The sequence below is a fragment of the Megalops cyprinoides genome, chromosome 8, assembly GCF_013368585.1.
Source record: "Megalops cyprinoides isolate fMegCyp1 chromosome 8, fMegCyp1.pri, whole genome shotgun sequence".
In the NCBI taxonomy this organism is placed as follows: domain Eukaryota; kingdom Metazoa; phylum Chordata; class Actinopteri; order Elopiformes; family Megalopidae; genus Megalops; species Megalops cyprinoides.
In genome coordinates this window covers 25,707,541-25,727,783 of record NC_050590.1, presented here as the reverse complement: position 1 = coordinate 25,727,783, position 20,243 = coordinate 25,707,541, and the positions used below count along the sequence as shown (strand labels likewise).

The 20,243-nt window shown below is 41.2% G+C and overlaps 1 protein-coding gene across 1 annotated transcript in view; it reads right to left on the bottom strand.

Annotated features, from left to right (window-relative positions):
- Positions 1 to 224: 224 nt before the first annotated feature.
- Positions 225 to 20,243, bottom strand: part of LOC118781784 (low-density lipoprotein receptor-related protein 4-like) — a 92,349-nt gene continuing 72,330 nt past the window's right edge. The window contains exons 15-38 of the mRNA XM_036534855.1: positions 19,059 to 19,235; positions 18,826 to 18,951; positions 18,117 to 18,325; positions 17,930 to 18,011; positions 17,600 to 17,705; positions 17,205 to 17,406; positions 16,787 to 16,976; positions 14,489 to 14,620; positions 13,993 to 14,133; positions 13,829 to 13,915; positions 13,440 to 13,611; positions 13,157 to 13,319; positions 12,629 to 12,854; positions 7,187 to 7,490; positions 5,670 to 5,888; positions 5,163 to 5,297; positions 4,528 to 4,636; positions 4,126 to 4,270; positions 3,556 to 3,669; positions 3,335 to 3,446; positions 2,876 to 2,940; positions 2,385 to 2,472; positions 2,142 to 2,283; positions 225 to 796 (exon numbers count right to left, since the gene is read on the bottom strand). Of these exons, the coding sequence (XP_036390748.1) occupies positions 467 to 796; positions 2,142 to 2,283; positions 2,385 to 2,472; positions 2,876 to 2,940; positions 3,335 to 3,446; positions 3,556 to 3,669; positions 4,126 to 4,270; positions 4,528 to 4,636; positions 5,163 to 5,297; positions 5,670 to 5,888; positions 7,187 to 7,490; positions 12,629 to 12,854; positions 13,157 to 13,319; positions 13,440 to 13,611; positions 13,829 to 13,915; positions 13,993 to 14,133; positions 14,489 to 14,620; positions 16,787 to 16,976; positions 17,205 to 17,406; positions 17,600 to 17,705; positions 17,930 to 18,011; positions 18,117 to 18,325; positions 18,826 to 18,951; positions 19,059 to 19,235 (3,776 nt within the window). The 3' untranslated portion in view covers positions 225 to 466. The remainder of the gene's footprint in view (positions 797 to 2,141; positions 2,284 to 2,384; positions 2,473 to 2,875; positions 2,941 to 3,334; positions 3,447 to 3,555; positions 3,670 to 4,125; positions 4,271 to 4,527; positions 4,637 to 5,162; positions 5,298 to 5,669; positions 5,889 to 7,186; positions 7,491 to 12,628; positions 12,855 to 13,156; positions 13,320 to 13,439; positions 13,612 to 13,828; positions 13,916 to 13,992; positions 14,134 to 14,488; positions 14,621 to 16,786; positions 16,977 to 17,204; positions 17,407 to 17,599; positions 17,706 to 17,929; positions 18,012 to 18,116; positions 18,326 to 18,825; positions 18,952 to 19,058; positions 19,236 to 20,243) is intronic.

The window sequence follows — 20,243 nt, the reverse complement described above, 5'->3', positions numbered from 1 at the left end:
ACACTTTGGCACTCATATAAATACAGATAAGTTTTTTAGAACAACTGAATTGTTTAATGTACCATTATTTTTCACTACTTATATCAACAAACCACTCAAAAATATAAAAAAGTGAATAAATAGATTTCATGATAACATAACATGAGTGGCATTAGAGAGTAATTTGTTACTCAGTCCCAGAACATTTAAAACATTTTATTAAAAAACATAGTGATATTAGACACAAAAAACAGTCAAATAAGATATATTTAAAACTGGATCAGATATGTCCATTACATTTCTCTCTGCCTCAAAGTGTTCATGTTCATCTTTTTGCTGTTGTACTCCAGCATGCTCATTATTGTCTCTCAGTCTTTTGTCTGAGGGGGGCAGCAGTGAGTCAGTCTATAGTGGAGAGCTGTATGTGGAGGAGGTGGTGGTGCTGAAGAACACGGAGGTCTGGTGGAGATGTGGGGCAGGCGAGGGTTCAGACCTCGCTCTCAGTGGAGGGCTTTCGGGGTTGCACCCAGCCAGTATCAGGCAGGGCTGCATGCCGCTCAGGTGTAGTAGCAGGGGCCGTGTTGATGCTGGAGCACTCCGATTGTTCCTCCTGCAGCAGCTGCTCTGTCTCAGTGTCATCCAGGGAGCCGCTGCTGGCCTGCAGAGACACTGTGTCTGTCTTCATGCAAACGTGGAGCCCGCCACGCGATGGTTTAATCTGCTTCAGGTCCTCCCAGTACAGCTCTTCGCTGGACAGCAGACAAATCCCCTCCACAATTTTTATCTTCTCCTTAGTGTAGCTGCTGTCACTTCCCATCTGTTTGTGAGACAGGGAAGACTCATCAGGAGCAATAATACACTACATGCTTAATGTCACCATAGTAGAACTGTACAGCAGCCAATGCATGCACACACACACATGTGCGCACATGCATGCGACACACACACACACACACACACACACTATTTTTAACACCTCTCAAGACAGGCATTTTTGAACCATCTGTTTCAGCAGGATTAATATCTTTTATTCTGTTAAATACTCAACATTTCTGCATATGTAATAAGGCTGGAATGAAGCTATTACCTGCATTACTGTTCTTGTTGATACATTTTTTTTAAATTAAGAAGTGTTCCGCTTTGCACAGCAATTCAAATCCTCTATGGCTACAGAAGAAATTGTTGTGGGATACATTAAGGTTGTCATACTGTGAGGTAAATACCCAGAACAACACTTGGCTAAGTTGTGTTTCTGGGATAAAATATTACATTTAAATTTTCTCATGAAACTTCATCTGACAAAGGTAATTTTACATAATTGTACAGTGCAGTGCATTAGACATGAAACAACAAGTACAGCATCTCGAAAAGTTTAATGGATTAGTTCTGTCCTCACTGCAATACTTGGGTACCAAATACATCAAAGCACATGTAGCATGCAAAGAGAAAACCATGTCTTTGTTTCAAACAGTAAGTTTAAAAGGGGCTCAGAAGACATTTGTTATCAGGCTTAACTTCCTCGTGCCATTTGACTACCTTCATTTCTTTTGCAGAAAACAGGTCAAAAGATAAAAGGTGAAAGTGAGTTGTAAGGATGAGAGAGCTGTAGTGAAGGACAAAAAAGAAGTGAGATTTTATGATGTACAGGACAGAGACTGTTTCTTACATCGGTTTACTTTCCGTATCACTGATGAACTGAATATGAGTTAGAATAGGACTTTAATACTTTGTTCATAACTGAAAATGAATAATAACAAATATTACAAACCAATTGATTCAGACTAAATGTATTCATTCCCAAACAAGGCAAAGGCTTTGTTCCTTATTTCAGGATTTTTGAGTAAATAATCATGATTGAACACAAAATCTGTTTTTAATAACTGGCACACAGGATTACCCTGAAATTTATTATACCAATTAGCTATTAGCCACGCCTTTACAGTAGTAACTGTCAACACCAAGCTGTTCTGTTAACCAGCGCCACAGTCAGTCTGTCCATTTGTCCGTCTATTTTAATGCATCCACATATTCATATTTTTAATTTTTGTATTAGTACTGTAATAAAGATTATTGTACAGTTTGGTCATAGATGTCCAGGTATGTCTGCTCACCTATGATGGCCAAAATATGACCACAACTCACAGTGATAAGTAATACTTTACCTCTTTCTTATACCGTAGTTGGTTGTATATAGGTGGCTTTTGCACGGTTTCTATTTTCACCTCTTGAGTAGATGTTCTGTATGAGGGATTGCTATAGGTCAGGTTACCCACTCCTGGGTCTGCAAACTTAGATTTTTTGTGTCTGGAGGAAAAGGAAAACTGCAGTCAGAAACATAGTCTTGCAGAATAAACAAGCACCAAGACCCACATTCCCCTCTATGACTTCATTATGGATAGATATACCTGTATATGATGAATGCAGCTATGAGAATCAGGATGGCAAGGATTGTTAGAGCTCCTCCAATGACATAGCTAATATGAAGGCCTTCTCCTTTAAGAACATGAAAAAACAAAATCACTAACTCATTCTCGGCCTCAGAGATCATAATACAATGAATTGACTCCAGAGTGGACAAGTGACATGCATTCTGTTTCAGTTAGGCCAAGATGTTATGAAATATTTCAAGTTTGTGTTTGAATTAATAGCTGCAATTGTTCATTATGTAATGTCCTCAGTTTGTTTTCAAAGACATTAATTTTCATCATTATATAAAATGATTACATAACAAAGCAATGCAGTACACAAACAATGTGTTTTATATTTTTAGGGAGACAAGACAGTTTACAAAATTAAAAGGCCCTGTGTAAACATCATGAATGTTTCTAACACAACAATTAATATGGAAAGAAATTTTCAATCAGTGAATGAAAGAGCGAGTAGAGTGTTCTCTTACCATTTGGGGCTGTTACCACATTGTTCTGTATGCAGCCTTCTAGCTTCAAGTTCTTGTCTGTGCAGCTGATCAAATGAACACATACAACAATAACATGACAAACAAGAAGGTGAAGTTGAAAAACAACATAACAACCTAAATAATTAATTCAAAAGTAGAAGTTTTCCAATTATTACATTATTGACACAAATTTGAACTAGACTCTCAACTTTAGTTTAAATGTTTGCCTCCAGCATTGTAAAACATATTTCAAAAGGATAGAGTCAGTTAATACATGGGCTTTTGAGACCATTAATATGTATGTTTTTTCAGCTATAGAGAATATCCCACAACAACAGTCATGCCTGAAAATGTATTCCAAAAACAATATACATGAATCTTTTAACAAAATATAAAAACAAAGAAAAACAGATCTCTTGAAAAACACACCAAAGACATAAAACCCTTTAATTTGCTTACTTGATTACCGGTGGTCCTAAATGGGGTCTCTCTGTGGCTGCTTTGGGGATCTTGTTTGATGATGGAGTAGTGGTGGTACCACTGTTAGCAGGCGTAGGTACATAACCTGAAACTGGACCACAGATGGATAGATAGAGCCTTAGGTCAGAATTCAGTTTCTTTTTTAGATTTTGGTATTTCAAAACCTTAGGTGACTGCACTTTACTGAGCATGTCACTCACCAGTGGAACAGGGTCTGCTGTCTGGCTTATCCGGGCAAGCGCAGACAAAGCTATTGGTCTTAGCGAAGCAAAGGTGGGTGCAGCCTCCATTGTTCACACTGCAGTAGTTGGTGCCTGCAAAGAGAGGCATGAAGATGTCATGGCTCACCTGTTAACAAGTTCGAAGTAATTTAAAATTTAATTACCATTTTAATGTATATGGAATTGGACCTTGAAGTCAATATAATACATATCCTTTGAAAAAGAATCCCAGAAAAAAATTGGACAGTACAGTACCCTGACACCAAGTCAAAGTCACAAAACCAGTTCATTAATCATTTGTACTTGTCCTAGGTTTCACTTTCTGACAGAAACCCCTGAGGTGCTTTTCAAGGTCAAGATGTATTCACACATCCCTGTGTGAATATTACAGCAACAACCTTCTGATTCACAAATGGTGTCCCATAAACTAAAAATCTGCTTCAAAGAGTATTTTCAGAAATGTAAAACATTCTCGAATACCTTGAGATCTCTGAAAGGTGGGACATACTAGCTCCACACAGGAGCCAGCCCAGTAGAAATCACTCTTACCGCTCTGTCGCTGCGGTGACACAACAATGATGTCCATTAAGCCCTCTACATTGGCCAGCACCGTCTCCTTGCTGCGGCCTGTGTGCTTATCTACGCGCTGAATGGACTTGGTTTGCCAGTCCGTCCAGTATATCCAGCGGTCTTGCTGTGAGAGGTGGGAGAGAGGGGTTAGTGTGGAGGACACCGGCTTCAACTGGGGATGCGGGAAAAAGAGAAGAGAAGAAGAGGGGGAGGGGGAGGAAGGAGAAAAAAGAAGAGAGGAGAAAAGAAATATGAGGGTCAGAAATGGAAGGACATGGGAGGAAGGGTATGTTAATAGTATGAATCAGAATGCATGAATGGAAAGTGAGTGAGTGAGGGAGTGAGAAGGGGATAGTGACTGATTGACTGATTGACAGTTACCTGGGTGAGGGCGAAAGGGTGTGAGACTGGGCTGACTAAGATCTGGCGGAGCTTTCCATTCAAGTCCGAACTCTCAATCCGGTCCAGGTGGGCATCCACCCAGAATATCCTATGGTGGGATCCATTCAAAACATAAATATTATCACTGGAAAAGTCATACTTTTGGCTGCAATTTTAATCCACACTCTTAGCCTGTGATCTACATCCTCTGACCATGCTGTTTAAAAAGCACATAGGGTTAATTTCTGGTAGCACTAACCCTGGGAAAAGTATCTGATGGATTAGCATTTACAAATTACCCTCAAACAAAGGGAAACAACAGTTAAGTGCTTTGTGCATCCATACCACTTTGGCTTTCTTTCATTTTGGGAAACAGACTATTTCAAGCACCTCCTGATATGTTAAATAACACCAATATTGTTAACTGCTGAATATATCTGAATATATCTGGTGCACCTTAGCCATAAATATAAATTACATTTTTTCTCTTTTTCTTACCAAGTGTTGAGTCAGTACATGTCCTATAGCTGGCCTGTTTCACTCTCAGCTATGTGGAAGCATGAAACATGTTGTATGTTGTTTTACCATTTCTCCTTTCTCCGTTGCACGTTGTTTTACTATTTCTCCTTTCTCACCTGCGAGTGTCATAGTCCAAGGTCAGTCCATTGGGCCAGCCCAGGTCGGTGTTGATCAGAACCTTGCGATCAGATCCATCTAGATGTGCCCTCTCGATCTTGGCAATGTTACCCCAATCCGTCCAAAACAAATACCTAAAGAGTTAAGAAATTGTGTAAGGTTCATTACAATTGAATGAAATTAACTTTCCTCCTCGTATAGTTTGTCACGATAATGTAAGAGATATTGTGCAATGCACTCCACAGCCATTACTGACAGAATCATTTGGGATACATCTATTCATCTGAAATTTAAACTGGCAGAGTTCACATGCATCCTGTCTAAAATCTCTTTTGGGCCAATGGACAATCAGTTACAACTTGCATTTACTCTGCTGTACATTTAATGGCTCAGGTTGGTATCTGGTATCTGGTATTTGGTATCTAATTTGGTATTTGGTATTTGGTATCTAATTCCAGTGTTAGATGACTGCTGTTGTGGGTGCCCTTCACTGTCCGTGTCCTCACCCTTTGCTGGGGAACACAGCGATGGCCCTAGGCTCATCCAGGCTGTCGTTGATCAGCACTTTGCGAGAAGACCCATCCAGGCGGGCTACTTCAATGGTGTTGCGGCCAGTGTCAGTCCAATACATGTTCCGAGCGACCCAGTCTACCGCCAGCCCGTCTGTAGTTGTCAGGCCCTCACCAATGACTGTTTCCATGTCACTGCCATCCAGATTGACCCGTCTGGGAGTCAGAAGGTCACACAAAGTCAAGCCTCACAACCTTTTAACCTTAATCTCACAAGCCTCAACCTAAGCTTGATGAAAGGCAGCATTCCATGAAATGTTGTTGCAATGACACACTGTGAATGAAAAGATGAGAAATTTATGAAAACTGCAAGACATGACTTACTGATTCTTGCTAAATCAAGACATTACATCCAGAAAACAAAAAATATATATATTTCTGCGACATTAAAATGATTATGTTTAAATGGTGAGTATAAATGTTTGAGGTATAAAGTGTTGTACTGCACGCACTTCTGAAACTACATGTGTAGGTGTTTACATATGCTAATAAATTGAGAGTATATTTGTGTACAGTTAAATATCTAGAGCAAGGATTCTGTACATTACCAGTATCACCAGATGAATTTTCATATATTCCAAAAATATGTTGCAGTGATGTAAGGCTGTGTTCACATGTAGCGTCTTTTTTGAAGCTGTCAGCATCTGTTTTACATAATAATCCTATGGAGTAGACTGTGTTTTCAAAAACTTCCTGAGAGTTTTTTTTAACACAGTCGCCGGCGTCTTTTTCTGCAGCTCAGGGCGTTTTTTTTTTCAGTTGAAAAAAGTTCAACTTCTCATAAAAAAATGCCCTACGTCAAGCGCTTTTTTGACAGCTGACCAATCACAGGCAGAGATAGAGAAGGTAGCGGTGGAGAAGCTAACTGTGCTAGTTTCTGAGCACAGTGAACTGCACAACATGACAACCAGCTAGATCGCTAACAACATGCTACTGTACATGCTACTGTTGTTATGGCAACAAAAGACGCTCTCAACTGCTTTTTGGAAAAAACACTGCTGGCGTTTTTTTTTACTTGAAAAAATGCTCTGGCCAGCGTTTTTCATCAAAACAAGATGTAATGTGAAAACAGCCTAATACATCTTCAGTACACATTTACACATTTGCTAGATACTTTCCTGGTTGGGGCATTCGGACCATTTAACCACAACTGTACTTCTGTCTGTACTGCATAATTGTGTCAAATTTTACAAAATGAGCCAAAAATATAAAAAACCCTTTATTTCAAATCCAGAAAGGTCTGGTATTTGTTTGCCACTGGAACTATCCTGCACAATGACTCAAATGATTTCTTTCGTGGTATTTTAGATCAAGTTGCTAATTGACAGACAGATAAACATTTTATGAAGGCAAAAGGTCTTCAGCTAATTGGTCAAAAGACACCAGGAGTGCAAAAGGCCCTTACACCTTATATGTCTGAGTTTCAGATCAGAGATTTATATCAGCAGGCATACCGGATGACGTCTAAGGACACATCAGTGTAGTACACTTTGCCCTCCACACTATCATAGTCCAGGGAGATGACATTGTGAAGTTCAGGCACGGGCACGTGAACATCTGTGTAGTCATCCGTGTCTAGGGAGATGCGTCGAATGCTGACACGGTTGGAAAAAAGCAAGTACGTCTCTGGGCTGTCATCGCAGGAGCGTCCGTCACCCTTTAGGAGAATGCCAGTGGGACACGCACATGACGTCCCATTGGGATTGGGCAGGCACAAGTGGCTGCAGCCTCCGTTCCTTCGGCCACACTTGTTGAATCCTGTGGAGGCAGAGAGTGGTGTCACCTGTTTACCAGGGACAGGTTTCTTACCAGTCTCAGCTGGCAAAAAGAAGAGCTAAGAATGCATATGGCCCAACAGGCTGCTCTTTATTCTTGATCATTTCCAGTCTGAGCGCTCAGGAGCGTAATCTTATCACATGATTTTTGGCCGCTTTCTCTGTGGCAAGTCTGTGTGCCAAATATGAAAGAAGCGCAACTCACGATTTGCAACTTACAACTTGCTTTCAAGAAACAGCTGTGGCTGTTCTAACACAAGCATCCAGTGGGTGGCAGTGTACGCGATTGATTGGCCAGGAACCTTGCAAGCGTCATATACCCACAACATTTAAATGCAAATCTATTTGCAGTGTTTCTCAGAATGCTGGTTACAGAGTACTCTGAAAGGCAATTGCTACATTATATTATTGGAATGCTATGCAATGATCACTAAAAGGTAAAAGGGCATGTATAATTGCACAACTGAAATGACCTACTGTTCCCAAATTTTATAATGGGCAGTCCAGGATTGCACTGGCCTAAACACACAGGGGGAACTGGCCTTGATTCCCCAAATAAAGAAAAATCAGCCAATCCGACACAAAGTAGATTTTGCTTTGTTGTTTTGGCTGTGTTATTTTTTCAAAATAACTGAACCACCTTCAGTGATCTGTATTTCCCATATATAATTTTGTACATAAACATTACCTTATATGGCAATTAGACTTTGTATTCCATACAAGTTTATGTTAAAGCTGTCTTTATAGCTTTAACATTAAGCTTTATAAGCATTGGTTCTGGTTTTCCTTTCACTTCATCATTCATTTTGAACAACAAGAAGACTCCAAGAAAACTTAAGAGGAAACTCTTTTTGTGAGAACTGAGTAAATAACTTCATGACACTAAGTATAAATTGGCTAATGACACTAGATACTTTTTCTGTTCTACATTGTAGTTCCAACTTTGAAATGTCTCATTTTCATGCTTGTGTTAGAACAGCCACAGCTTACAGTTTCTTGAAAGCAAGTTGTAAGTTGCAAATCGTGAGTTGCGCTTCTTTCATATTTGGCACACAGACTTGCAAGAGAAAGCGGCAAAAAATCATGTGATAAGATTACACTCCTGAGTGCTCAGCCCGGAAGTTACAAAATGCCAATCCTGTGGTATAGTTTTGTGAGTATGAAGTTACGATTGCAATTTGTTTCTTGCAGTTTTGCAGATCGGAAGTTACAGTTGCAAACTCCAAGATGCAGTTTTGCAAGTTATGGATTACAATTAGTGTTTCAATTTTACAGTATGCCGTTTACAAGCGCAAATCATCCTTTGCGCTTCTTTGTATTTAAGGCATGATTCTACCTTCAAAATAAACTGACAGATGCCATAAGCTGAGACAGCTGTGCTTCAGCTGTGCACATATGTGCAGGAAGCTGGTACAATATTTTCCAAACAGGGCCACATGGAGAGCCAGCTAGAGGACATCTCATCTCTTTACAGCCAAGTTCATGGCTCTGGGGCAGTGCCTCACAGGCACAGAGCAAGGGGCCAGGACCAATGTTTTATTGATTATTTATTATTACTGATTAACAAATACCTCTCTTTGTTCTGGTACCAAAACAACAGGCAATTGCAATAATACCCCAAACATTTTTTTGGCTTTTGAGCCCTGTTACAGCATATTCAATATGGGTCATCTCCAAATACATATGTGTTTTGGCAAAACTTGCAGCACGAGAACAACTGTGCAAACAGAAAACATCTGGCTATTGATCATAATATAAAAAGTTGTACTCAGGGTCATAACAGTTCCCAGTATAAGAGAAACCATGTGATATCAAGCAAGTTAACCCAGCATGCCATGCCCAGGGGCATCTGTTGGGAATTAGCTTTAATGGAAAGAGAAGGGAGATGCAATGATAAAATTCTGCTTTGGTGGGGGCACTCAATAACAATGAATGGATTGTTCTGGTACATTGTCTTTATGCTTCCGATTAGACAGAATTTCTGCTTGGATGAGTGACCAAGTCTAAATAGTGGTCACCTATAGAGGCAGAGCTTGAGAATGACTCTCTCCAACTTGTCATGTGACAAACCACTGACGCAGCACGTCATTGGAATTTTATGAACACCGCACCCAAAAGGAACCAATCTGTTCCCCTTGACTCTCATTATCTCCAATTTTTTCTGAGGCAAACCACATGCTATATAAGCCAGTCAGTGGTTGATGGAATGAATGAAAAGGATGAGTGAGCGTAACAAAAAGTCTGAAAAGAGAGCAAGCCAGCTGTTTCAAGGCAATGGTTTTAATAAGAGCATGAAAATAATTTACTAGTTCTCCGCAGTACATGAAATTAGGACAAACATTTCTTGGTGATCAGCTCAAATGGTTGCTCTGACGGCTGCTTTGAAAGTAGGGAGAGCTGGAACTCATCCACACAGGGAAAGCTGAGAACACTCTTTCAAGTCTTTGAGCTCAAACAGCCAAATGAATTTAGTTAATTGCTTGCCCAGTGACAGTTTCATCTAATCTTGTAATTTCCCCTTTATTCAATGAGGCCTATCTTGTGAAAGATATTTCTTTGGGATGCTTTCCCTTGTGCATATGCTGCACAGCCACTAGAGGGGGTGGTTGTCTCCTTGTTTGCCATATGTGTATTACTGTCAAATACAGGACAGGCATCCTGAGTTTTTTTCCAGATAATCTATTGGATATTCAAGGTTTCTTCTAACCAAATGTACTGGATAGTGGGTCAATGATAAGACTTAATTAGTGTCACAAGTGTGTAGTGTGTCAAAGTAGGACACAGACAAAAAGGCTAGGCTTCTCTAGGGCAGTGTTTCTCATTTGAGTTTATGCATACCCTTGGTGGTATGTAGTAGCATCCCAGGGGGTTGATGTGGGGTGATCATATCACTAAATTGTGAAATAATAAAAAACACTCACGAAAGTCACAGTAAACGTCTGAATCAACAAATTAATATATTCAGATAAACAAAGTAACTGTTACAAAACCAAAAGTTGTACTGTATGTTTACATTAAAAGGAAAAAACCCTTCCCTTGAGTGCAAATAATGTGGATTCAAAGGGCAACCAATGTGTAGAAAACTGCTGTCATCACACATGCAAAGTGCTCTTTGGTGCTTACAATTCACTGAGTAGCTAAAAGTCTAGCCGGCCACTGTCAAAATGGACAACTGACTTGAATGTAGTTCCAATAGTATCAATAACGACACTGCCTCTAAGCCTTACAAAGGCAAGGAATGAGTAAGCAGAATTCTATGTATATCACCAGGAACACGTGCTTATTGTACTTACTTGCATCACTGCTGATGCTCCTTATCTGTTATGATTCTTTTGTAGTGTGGTACAGTGGTAAGGAGCATGGCTCACAACCAAAAGGTTGAAAATTAGTCTTTCTGTTCAGTCAATGGACAAAATTGTAACCTATGTAAGTTACTCTAGATAAGCGCATCCACTAAATGACAATGATGTAATGTATGTAATGTATGCCAGCTGAATTTTTTAGGAGAAAGCTGTCTGATTCAGCTCCTGTCAGATAATGGTTCAAAAAAGATTCAAAAATATCAACGGGAGTGCTTGAGGCTTCATATGTAGTCCCACTGCTTGTGGCTAACTCTAAAAAGCTTGTTTTAGACTATTTACCATAACAAAGGAGATAATATGGCCTGTTGCTGCTACCTGCTGGGCAAAAAGCTGATGTACCTTTGTCCAGAAAGATCAATGACAGATCAATCAACAGCATCAGTCAAGTTGTGACTTGTGAAATGGCCTACTGACTGTTTTGACAAAGTTTAGGAAAATAACTGAAGGAGGAGATTAACATGGATGACCTTTTTCCTCTGAACACTGCTTTACCCGGAAATCCTGAACCCATGTCTGCACAGATGCAGTCATTCCAATAACAGGGCACGCAAAGGGACTCATAGCTCACATCCGGAAAGAAAATCCCACTGTGTAGTGGACTGTAAGAACATTAGTACTGATTTACAGGCAGTGTTTAATGATGCTGCCAAAGGCATCTACTTCATGAAGTCAAGGTTGCTTAATGTATAACCATTCCACAAATTGTGTGAAAACACAGGGTCTGTACATCAGCAGCAACTGCTCCACATAGTGCTGCACTGGGTATTGCAAGTGAGCTAATATACAAAGATTATATGAGCTGTGAGTGGAAGTGCTCACTTTTTCCATCAAAGAACAAATCCCCTTTGTGACAATGGTAGACAACAGTGAATGGCTATTGCAACCCTTCAACACATTTGGAGGTGGCCTACTGATGAATATGTGCTCAACACTCCCAATTTAGGGGTGTAGCTCAGGAGGAGTATCCTGATTTATGAAAACATGCCTTGGTTCAACTACTAACTTTTGGCACAATCTACCTAAGACAAAACACAGGAACAAACTCAGCACGGAGAAAAGTTTGACATCTGCAGTTGGAACTCCAGCCACCCAACCCTAAGGTCAAGTAAAATGAATATTGACTTTGAGCTGTGAGTGCAATTATTTCTTTGAATGGCAGCATAAGTAGTCCACTAATACCAGCCTGTATTTATGTTGGCTCTACCAAAAATGTTGACAGGTTTAATGTTCATTTTCATGGATTATGGGAGAAAATCTATAGAAACATTTTATTCTGTAACTCTCATTTGTCAGGCCTGCTAAGATGGTACTTGAGATGTAACAAAGTAAAAGTAGGGGTACAGTAGCCAAAAAGAGCAGGTTGAAAATGCGAGCATGTCAGCATGGCCACTAGAGGGTGTTATTTACATTTACATTTACATTTATTTATTTAGCAGACGCTTTTATCCAAAGCGGCTTACAAAAGTGCATACAGCAAGTATAGCGACAGTACGGGAACAGGATGTGTACAGTTCCACAATGACACAGTTCTCAGCTGAGAGCAACATCTGTTTGAGGACACAGTACTATTAGATTTGTACAATTACAGCATATAGGGCAACTAATGCGATACACTTTCAAACAGCAAACTTCAACAACTTCAAACGGCGCAATGAGTGTCAGGGTAAAGGCGGCAACAAGAGACCATTTAAAAGCACAATTGTCTGGCTGGGTAGCGCATGATCATGTCATATTGATATGTAGCTCCCACTTTACTCACCAAGGGGCTTCTCTCTGTCCACAGCCTGAATGTCCATCAAGCCCGGTAGGTTGCCCCTCACTGTGATTGCATTGGCCCCGGTGGTCTTGTCAGCCCTCTGGATGCTGCGGCTCTGCCAGTCCGTCCAGTAGATGTATGCCCCCAGTAGGGTCAGTCCATAGGGGTGCTGGACTGGAGACACCAGTGTTCGCCGATTGGCTCCATTCAGGTCTGATGCCTCAATGCGCTGCAGAAAGTTCATAGATTCATTCACATAATGATTTACTGGCATAATGTATGACTTTATACAAAGCACTAGGTACTTGTATAATGGTAGATGTCAGAGCTTAACATGGATGATACAATGCAAAGCATTCTTTTGTGTGTACTGACAAGTTCATTCACTCTGTAACCCAGCAAATGGATAAACCAACAATCAGTCCATTGTAGAACCAATGTTGAAGCCTTCCTTGGAGAGAATCCAAGCCCAAAATACATATGTTTTCTGTGTGATATGGATGAAACAATAGACTGGGTCAGTACACTGACCTCTGTGTGAGCATCAGCCCACAGCAGCTGGGACCCAGCTTTGTCAATGGCCAGCCCATTGGGCCAGCCCAGATTGCTGCTGATGAGAACAACCCTCTCTGATCCATCCATACTGGAACGTTCCAGCTTGGCATGCTCCCCCCAGTCAGTCCAGTACATATACCTGGGTTAGAAGAGAGCAGGCACTTGTTGAAAAACAACAACCATAGTATATATTTTAAAGACTGCAAGTCATCCACAGGATTTATAGCCACAGATTTATGGTATCACTAAATGCACTTGCCCCATTTCATGATATAATGCAATGGCCCGCGGGCTATCCAGGTTCTGCCAGATCAAAACTTTCCTCATGGAGCCATTCAGATTGGCCACTTCAATGCGATTGGTGCCCGTGTCAGTCCAGTAAATCTTTCGGCCCACAGAGTCCACTGCTAGGCCATCTGTGGTCATTAACCCTAGGAGAGACAGAAGGTTTGGACCTCACAAACATTCAAAATGGATGGATTTACAAAATTATGTTTATTTTCCACCAAATGTGGAAACCCTAAATGCATAATATATGAGTTATATATTTGGAAACATCTGAAAGAGCTATGCAACAATGCTGCACATGGTCCAGGTGTTCTGAAGCCAAAACACATTTAGTTATCAGTTAAAGATGTGTCCTCTTACCGGTGGAGATTATATCTTCATAATCTGTGCCATTTATATTCGCCCTGCTGACTTTATTCAGTGTGCTGTCAGACCAGTACACTTTACCTGCAGGAAGATCAAGCACATTAGTCAGCGTTTTCCCAAGCACACTAATGGAAGCAGTTCATTTTATCACCACTTACCTTCTTTAGGGTCCACTCCGACAGCAATGGTGTTTTTCATGGATCCATTCACAGCCAGAACAACATCCGCAAAATAGGGGATGTCCAGGGAGACCATGCGGATATCCGTTCTCCGAGCAAAAATCAGGAAGCTGTTCATTCCTTCAGTGAAAAAAGCATGAGCATTACAACTTTAATCCAATACCTGCACCTGGTACATAAAATACTGTTGAGAAAAATCTAGAAGTGACACTCCTGTAGTATACACAGTCTGTAGCATACCTAACTTTATCTCAGTTAGCTTTATCTGCTTCAGAGACATGGGAGTAGATTGTACCTTTGGCCCTCTCCTCTGATTGACAGGTACAGTATTTCAAAAGAATCCCAAGTGAGTGGAAAGAATTGAAGGGGTTTCCAATTTCAAAGGGGATTCAGGACACAGATATTAGAGACTGGGGGGCCTGTGGGGCATGGAACCTTTTTTTGGGGGGGGGTGGGGGGTTGCTGCAATCCTCACCATGGGCACAGGTCTTGCCATCTACTTGAAGGTTAATCCCAGTGGGACAGGCACAGCTGGAACCCTTGGGGAGGGGGGCCAAGAGGCAGAGGTGACTGCAACCCCCATTGTTCACTGCACATGGGGTCCGGACTGTGGGGGAGGAGAGGGGGAGGAGAGAGATTAGGGGTGGATTTGGTATATGTATGGAAGCTTTTACTTGCTTAGACTATGGCCCTGTTCACACCTGACATTAACATGTGTCTTGGGTGATCTGATCATAAGTGGACAGCGCTAAGTACAGGTGTGAATGCACCCAAGACGCATTGAGGACGCATTGAGATCCGATCGCTCAGACCACATTTGGAGGTGGTCTGGACCGCATATGGCCACATTTGTTTAGCAGTGTGTACACGAATGTGCCCTGGGTCACATTGAAGGACCGCCTACTTAACTGACATCCTCTGCATAAGTAGAAGTACGTACTCATTCGCGTGCCAACGGCGTCATATTAACCCTTTCGTGCATATGGTCACACCGGTGTGATTAGCTATTTATCATGTATGATAAAACCGGTGCAATTAGAACATGACATTGGAAAAATTTTAGCTAATTTTAGCTTTGAGGAAACAGCAATTTAATGTTAAAAAATATAGCAAATGTGAACCGAAAACTATGAGATGCTTAATTGCGCTAATGAAAACATAACAAAACATGTAACGTAACATGCATGCTACATAGCATGAATAATAAGTTACATGTGAAAGGGTTTTAAAGTGTGACAACAGGCAACAACAACTAGAGTTTGCAAGCTACCTCAAATGCTTCCAAGCCCCAAAGGTGTAATGCAATATATTACATGCAAAAATGGTAGAATAATACGTGAAGTGTTGTAGTTCTACAAATAAATGTTAGACTATTGTGGAAGTCATAACAAGATCACGATATCATGAATATCAGCCAACATTCTAAAACGCTTAACGTGGCTTAATGTTCCAAAACTGCGATCAATGACCACCAAATTTCTCTCAGACATCTCTTGTCAGAAACACTTCCTCCTGTCAAAAAATCAAAACGGGTATGGTCATCTCACGTTAAGCGTTTTCCTCTCCATTGATGCCCATTATGTGTTTATGACAAGAGATATTTGGTGATCGCTGATTGCTGTTTTGGGACATTGAGCCATGTTAAGCCTCGTCACATTAAGTGTTTTAGAATGTCCCATCTTCCATGACAAGTACACTTCAGTTTTAGAAAAGTAATTCATAAATTCACAATACTAGCACACCAGCAAACACCCTTTGATATTAAACTACATTATGAAACATTTTCATTGCAGTGAATAACGTAAGAAACTTTGGAAACATAATATCTTGCTTAGCCTATTTAATTCAACCATACTGACAAGGTGCCAGACAAATATGGTGAAGTTCAAAGTTTCGTTTACAGATACAACATGCATTATTTCATAGTGACAGTCATAACAAGATTCAAGCAGACCTTTAAATGATGCATAAACTTACATTTGCAAATGGAAATGATGTATGTGTTTATTTGCATATAGAGTGGGGAAGTCAGATCCAATCACAAGTGGTCACTCGAGACACATGTGGAGACGCATCCTAATGCCAGGTGTGAACTGACGTACTTAGAGCTGTCCACTTGTGATCAGATCACCCAAGAGACATGTTAATGCCAGGTGTGAACAGGGCCTATGTCCCCATGCCACAGTGTTGTCCAGTAGTCTGAGAATGGCTATAATGTCACAGCAATGTGATAAGAATGTTACATGTTATCTATCCTTTAGTTTTGATTCTGTGAGGGACATGGTTTGAGTGTTGCCCTGGCGGAGACAGCCATTTTGCTGAGCTCCAAGTGAACCTGAGAGGAGCCCTGTTGATCCTAAGGCTGAATTGAGAGATGCCTATTAAACACATTCCAGGGCAGTGGTCTCAGCGGACTACCCACACATCACACAGTTTAAGGATGGCCCCACCTTGTATTGCTGGAGCAGGAAAATGATCACGTTACACACAGAGAATTGAGACAGAGCATCAGTCTGACAGACAGACAACAGTGCAGTGATGTGTGGTGGACACACTGTGAGAGAATGGATATTGTACTGTAGTGAGATCATTCTTGCAGACAGTATAAAATAAGTATGGTATGTGGGGAAGAATATAAAGTGGAATCTCTGCTGCATATCAAGAGAATGGACACAGCACCATGGTGTTAGAGAGTGGTAGAGGTACAGTGGGATGGTGGTACAACAGAGAGCAGCAGCACTGTAAAAGAACAGCAGTGAAGTCGAGAACTCACCAGCTGTGCGGTGTCGGTGGAACATGTGGATGTCCATCAGGTTCTCCAGGTTGTCTGCCAATGTAATCCGGCCTAGGCCTGTGTGTTTGTCAGCACTCTGGATGCTCTTGGACTGCCAGTCTGTCCAGTAGATCTTGTCCTCATGGAGTGTCAGACCAAATGGGTGGGGCAGCTGGCTGCCAATCAATACCTACAGAGTAAATTACCCCAGAGGTAATTAGTTAACTATTAGTTATGAGTTAACACAATTTAAGCAGCTGAACTTCTAAGTAACTCCGGGGACAATTTACAACGCACATGGCATGAACTCATGTCTTTCTTGCTCCTACGCGTGTTTAGTGCCTTCACCCTAACTCCAAGATATGCTCTGAAAACAATAGAGCATAAAATGATCAGGTGAACAGAAACTCAGATCTACCTTTCTCTCCGAGCCATCAAAGGTGCCGTATTCGATGGTCTTCATCCCAGCATCAGCCCAGTACAACCTCTCCGTCTGGTAGTCAATAGCAAGGCCGTTGGGCCAGGTCAGGTTGGATGAGATGATTACGATGCGGTTTGAGGCATCCATTCCGGCTCTTTCAATCTTAGGGCTGGCACCCCAGTCTGTCCAATACATGTATCTGATATACAGCACAAACATGGCACAATTAGTGTGTCTTAGCTTAAATATGAACTATTTTTTGTGAACGACACTGTCGTTCACAAAAAATATCTGTTCAACTACTTGCAATCCACATTTTTCTGAAGTCCACAGAAACTGATCTTTCCCTTCCATCAGTTCACATGGGACTCCTCCTAAATCAGAACACGCACCCTCCGATAGGATCCACCACAATGTCCCGCGGCCGGTCCAGGTTCTCCCAGATCAGCACAGTACGCATGCTCCCATCAGCATTTGACACCTCTATTCTGTCTGTACCTGAGGAGAGACAGCCAGATGGACAGACAGACAAACATACAGGTGGGCAAGGAGGAATGGCTGTAAGGGTGATCTGAAAAGCCAGATATCATATATATATATATAAAAACAGAAACACATTGCAATGGAACAAGAAAGATAGCCTGTCTTTGTAAAATGTCTTGATAATTTACATGGGAAATAAGTCAATTCACATCAGAATGATTAATCATTGAAACTGTTACCTGCATCAGTCCAGTACAGCTTTTTGGTAACCCAGTCAATAGCAAGGCCAGCGGGGCTTTCCAGACTGGTATCAACAACAACCTGTGATGAATACAAGACAACTGAAATGAATGTACACAGTCTGTCATGTCAATGAAAAATCCCGCCAAGGTCAAGCTCAACCTTTCCTGTTCTGTTGGTACCAACCTCCTGTTTAGACCCATCCCATTTGGCCCGGTTCACAGAGTCGGTGGTGACATCAGTCCAGTAGATGTATTCCTCCTGAGCATCCCAGTCAAGTGCCACCGCATTGCGCACATCTGCCAGTGGTATGACATCATTTGACTTGTCCTCCGTGTCAAAGCTGATCCGACGGATGTCCGTCCTTCGGGCAAAAAGCAGGAACTTGTCAAGACCTGATCAAAGACCAAAGGTCTCTTGTCAGTCTTCTAGGTTTAACAAGAAGTGATCACAAACACACACAATACTGCCTTTTCTCAATTCAAGTAGACATGGATCAGACATCTAAGAATCACAATGGCATGTAGTATGGGTGATTATAAATCAACTGTTCACTCTTTCATTCCATTCTGTTTCATTCTCATTGGTTTTCATTACTGTTTTTAAGACCATTAAAATAATTTAAAATGTATTCATGTTTGCAGTTATAATCACTTCAAATAATAACAAGTAAGCAGAAATCTGTATATACCTGCATGGGCTAAACATGAAAAATCATTAAACATTATGAAACTACTTCACTAAACCATTCATCTTAATATATCTTCTGTGTTGTGTTACACAGCTTATAATAGTAAAAGAATTCAGACTGTTTTTGAATACACTTTGTCTGCAATGAGGACAGTGTTACACAGTGTGTCCTTTTCCAATGAGAACACAGAGCTTTTCAACCCACTCTCAGCACAGTTGTAGGTGTCCACCTTCTTGAAGCCGGTAGGACAGGCACAGGTGTAGGTCTTGTTGCTGGGTAGGCACAGGTGACTGCAGCCTCCGTTGTTGTTCCCACATCGGTTCCTCCCCCCTGGAGAAACGGCAAAAGTTGACGAAATAATGAACCACATTTTTGTTTCCACATAATTCTGATGTAACATCTCTCTAATTCTCACCTCACTAACACCCCCTACTGACCTGCGGGCTGCCTCTGCGGGTGCAGGGTGTGGATGTCCATGGGGAAGTGCAGCTTGTTGCGAATGATCTCCTGGTTCTTGCCAGTGAACTTGTTAGCACTATTGATACTCTTAGTGTGCCAGTCTGTCCAGTACAAACTGTCCTCAAACACTGTGATGGCAAATGGGTGGGGTAGGCCTGCATCAAACAACAAACAGTAATTATATAAACAATAGTTTATAAATGAGAGAAAATGACCAAAATTGGTCATAATATTGTTCCAACACACCTGGGACTCCCCTGCAGAATAGCTTTCAGCTATCCAAACAGGGAAACTATTCATAACGTTCGCCATTCAAAAGCCATTCTGGTCAATAGGACTTATGTCTGAAACCACTTCATTGACAATGAATTTAGTCAAATGCTGAATTATCAGCCATTTTTCTCTTAATTACAGCTGCTTTGAAACAGTTTGCTTATATTATTTTTCTTTTGCTGGGTATCCAAGATACAGTGGATTTACTGCAAAATAGTTTCAGATGAGAGGTGTATGGAAAACTTCCAGATTTCTACTTCACCATTATTTCTGTATTTATTGAGTAGTCTCACTGAACTGTGCATGAGAAGTGAATAATAATAACCATTTTTCTGTCACAGGAATGCTGTACTACAACAGCCTATAAAGACAGTGCTAAGTTTGCAATGCTGGAATTCAGTTCTGGCAGAGATTTGGCAGTAAATGCTTTTACACAGCTTTGCTGCTAGGGGAATACTAATACTAAATGGCAAGAAAAGTCAAATACAGAGTTTGATGTTCCCTTTCATGCAATATGGTGTGAGACAACAATTTCATTCTTCACAGGTGAGCTTATCACTGTCTGTCTGTATGTCTGTCTGTCTCTCTCCCTGTGTCTCTTCCTGTTAATTTATCTATTAGTTTCACTCTGTTTTTCCTCTCCTCACTATTGTCATCTCTTTCTCTCCTCTTTGTGCCGCTGTCGTCTTCCATGTGAAAGAGTCTATGTGCAATGTTAGCACCCTTCTCTCCCCTGAGCCCTCAGACAGCTGGGATGACAGCTGCGGGCAGGGCAGACTTTTCCATGGGGGTCCCAGCCCTACCCCCCAACCCACCCCACTGCACAGGTGCACAAGTCCATGCCTGTGAGTAGGGTGTTCCACCCCATCCCCTGCTACCCACACCACATC